The sequence below is a fragment of the Mirounga leonina genome, unplaced genomic scaffold (genome assembly GCF_011800145.1).
Source record: "Mirounga leonina isolate KUSES-001 unplaced genomic scaffold, KU_Mleo_1.0 Mir_114, whole genome shotgun sequence".
NCBI classification, from domain to species: Eukaryota; Metazoa; Chordata; class Mammalia; order Carnivora; family Phocidae; genus Mirounga; species Mirounga leonina.
The window spans coordinates 49,370,663-49,373,660 of NW_023270265.1; the positions used below are offsets into that span (position 1 = coordinate 49,370,663).

Here is a 2,998-nt window from a genome sequence, read left to right on the forward strand (position 1 = left end):
CGGGGGTCTGGTCCGCCTTCGCGCATTAATTGCGCGGGGACTCCGTATGACTCCAGTGCCACTGACTTGGCCCAGCCAGGCCTGGCCTTGGGCACTCGCGTCCTTCACCGTGCTGCCTCTCCTCGTGGCCCCAGCCCATCGACGTCCGTGGGCTTCATCGAGACTCCTTACCCAGCGCAGCGGCCCTCTGCTCCCTTCCCGGTGGCCCCAACCACACAGTGGCCCTGGGTGGTGAGAGATTCCGCAAGGCAGGGTCCCCCATGGGCGAGCAAAGGTGACGTGCGTTCCACTGGGGGCCTGCGGGAGACGTGATACCTGCGCGAGGGTCCAGGACAGCCGAGACTCCTGGGCCCTAGAGGCCAGATGAGGCCGGGATCGGTGAGATTCCTGGGGACTCTGGTCTCGGGCGCAGGCGGCAGCGAGTGGGGGAGTCACTGGGGCGGCGTGTCTGGCTCTCGGCCGGCCCAGGGCGGGGCGGAAAGCTGACCTCGGGGCGGGGACGAGACAACGCTCTCACAACGCTGTCGGGGGAGGGGGCTCGTCACCCACACTCACCCCGGGCTGGCGCCCCGACGGCATTTAAAGGGCGGAGGGCGGGGCCCGGCGGGCCGCACCCCGGAGCTGCTGGCGGCCACGCTGGATGGGGCGCCCATGAGCTTCGGCGCCGAGCCTCCCGGCCAGGCCCGGGAGCGACTGGACATGGCCTCGTACTGCGACGGCTCGGGTGTGTGCCCGGCCCCGCACAGCCAGGCCCGGGCAGCCGCGCCCCCGGCGGGCTACGCGCTCGGGGATCTGGGCGCGGCGGGCGCCGGCCAGCGCCTGTGGCTGAGCCCGCCCGCTCTCAGCCCCGCGCCCTATGCGCCCTGCCCCGGGGCTGCGGCGCCCTACGCCGCCCCGGGCTACGCTGCCCCGGGCCCCCTCCTCGGCGCCCCGGGCGGCCGGGCGGGCGCCGACCTCGCGTGGCTGAGCCTCTCGGGCCAGCAGGAGCTGCTGCGGCTGGTGCGGCCGCCCTACTCGTACTCGGCGCTCATCGCCATGGCCATCCAGAGCGCGCCGCTGCGGAAGCTGACCCTCAGCCAGATCTACCAGTACGTGGCCGGCAACTTCCCCTTCTACAAGCGCAGCAAGGCGGGCTGGCAGAACTCCATCCGCCACAACCTGTCGCTCAACGCCTGCTTCAAGAAGGTGCCCCGCGAGGAGGACGACCCAGGTGAAAAGGGCGCGCCCGGCTGCCCCGTCCAGGACTCCGCGGACTCCCGCAGCCCGGCTGCTGGCACTCTAGGACTCGGGGCGGCCTGGGGCAGCCCAGTCCCTCCCGCACTGCACAGCTCGGGGTACTGAGGCGGGGGGAGAGGGAGGAGGAGAGACGTGCTGGGCAGCGGCCAGGCCCCGAGACGACCCAGGGACCCGCAGACCCTGATTTCAGGTCTAGGACTCTGTGAGTCTCGAAATCTCTGTGCGCTCCCGCGGAGGAAGAACCGGGAGAGCGGCTCAGCTGGGCGACCTTTGGGGTTACTTCTCTGGGCTTCAGTGTCCTTTGCTGTAAAACGGGGAGGACAGCGGCTACCCCAAGAACTGGTAAAGCCAGTGAGATGCCGCTTCGAGAAGCGCAGGCGACAACCCAGAGGCCAAGCACGGTCCGCTGGGCTCCCCTGGCAGCGTGACTGCCACAGTCCAGGTGGCTGTGCATCCCGTAGGCTTTCTCCCTGGCCTTGAACTTAGAGGGGCTCGGTATTCTTGGTTGTTGCCCTTCCCCGGCCTTTCTGGGATGTCCACATTCTTCCCGGTCTGGCTGTGGAGGCCCTCCCAGGTACAACCTTCAAGGTTTAGGGTGGGAGTGAGGACTAATGGCGGGACCGGTGGGGGAATCTTCTTGAAGTTGACCTCCATTCGTCATGTTCACACCATGGTCGGTCAAACCCCATATTCTTTGAGCTGAGCCCTCTCTTCTTGCGCAGGCAAAGGCAATTACTGGACCCTGGACCCAAACTGCGAGAAGATGTTCGACAACGGGAACTTCCGACGGAAGAGGAAGAGGAGAGGAGAGGTGGGTGCCGCTGCTCCCTCGGGAGCCAGGAGCCCTGGAGGAGCCAAGGCACCCGAGCTGGAGCCCCTTGGCGCGGCCTCCCCGGACCTGCAGGCCCCGCCGTCCCCACCGGCGCCCGACGCCGCCGCCTGCTTCTCCAGTTTCACCTCGGCCATGGGGGCCCTGGCTGGCGGCCTCGGGACCTTCCCCGCGGGCCTGGCGGGGGACTTTTCTTTCGGGAGACCGACGACGGTCGCCGCCCAAGGGCCCCAGGCCCCAGGCCCCGCACCCGGCTTCGGCGCTAGCCATCAGAGGGCGGCCACCGGCTTCCGCGTGGGCCACTTCCTCTACAGTCGGGAAGGGACCGAAGTTTGAGGGGAGGCGGGGATTGTCCCAAGTGCTGTCCAGAGGTACTGAGCTCCAGCCCGGATTCCCGCCTGCTCGGCGCCACAGAGTCGGTGGAGTGGAGGGAGCGCAGAGCCCTCCGGAGTCGCTGCACAGAACTGACTGAGTTGAGCGCGTCTCAGCCCCCTGCCCCCCGTGGCCCACCTGTCCTGCCTCACCCAGGTGACCATTCATATGGAGCCAATGGGCCGCTCCCTGCACCACCGGTTCTTCCAGTTCCTCTGGACCTTGGACCTATGCTCTGCCCGGATCCGCCTTCAAGGGGCGACAGGCTGGCACCCAGACCCAGCTTTTTCGAGGGGAGCCTGGCCTATTCCAAAAAGACTTCTAGGGGCTTGTGGGAGGGCAGCCCGCGTGCTACCCGCTGCCCATTTCCTCTTCCAGCCCAGCCTGGTACACCTGGAGGCTCAGGGTCTTCCCTCGGTGCTCTAGGGAAGTCCCAGGGGGGTCAGCGGCAGCCCCATGGGGCCAGGTAGCTTGTCTTCACCCTCACCGGGAGTGTGGCACCGAGGGGGATCTGGGACTCCAGGGACTGGGACTGGAACGGGTGTAGGAGGGACTTTCTTG

At 68.0% G+C, this 2,998-nt stretch overlaps 1 protein-coding gene across 1 annotated transcript; it reads left to right on the top strand.

Annotated features, from left to right (window-relative positions):
* Window positions 1-699: 699 nt before the first annotated feature.
* FOXI2 (forkhead box I2) lies at window positions 700-2,401 on the top strand. Its single transcript, XM_035020958.1, has 2 exons — window positions 700-1,210; window positions 1,959-2,401. The coding sequence occupies exons 1-2, from the start codon at window positions 700-702 to the stop codon at window positions 2,399-2,401; spliced, it is 954 nt and encodes a 317-aa protein (XP_034876849.1).
* Window positions 2,402-2,998: the final 597 nt, after the last annotated feature.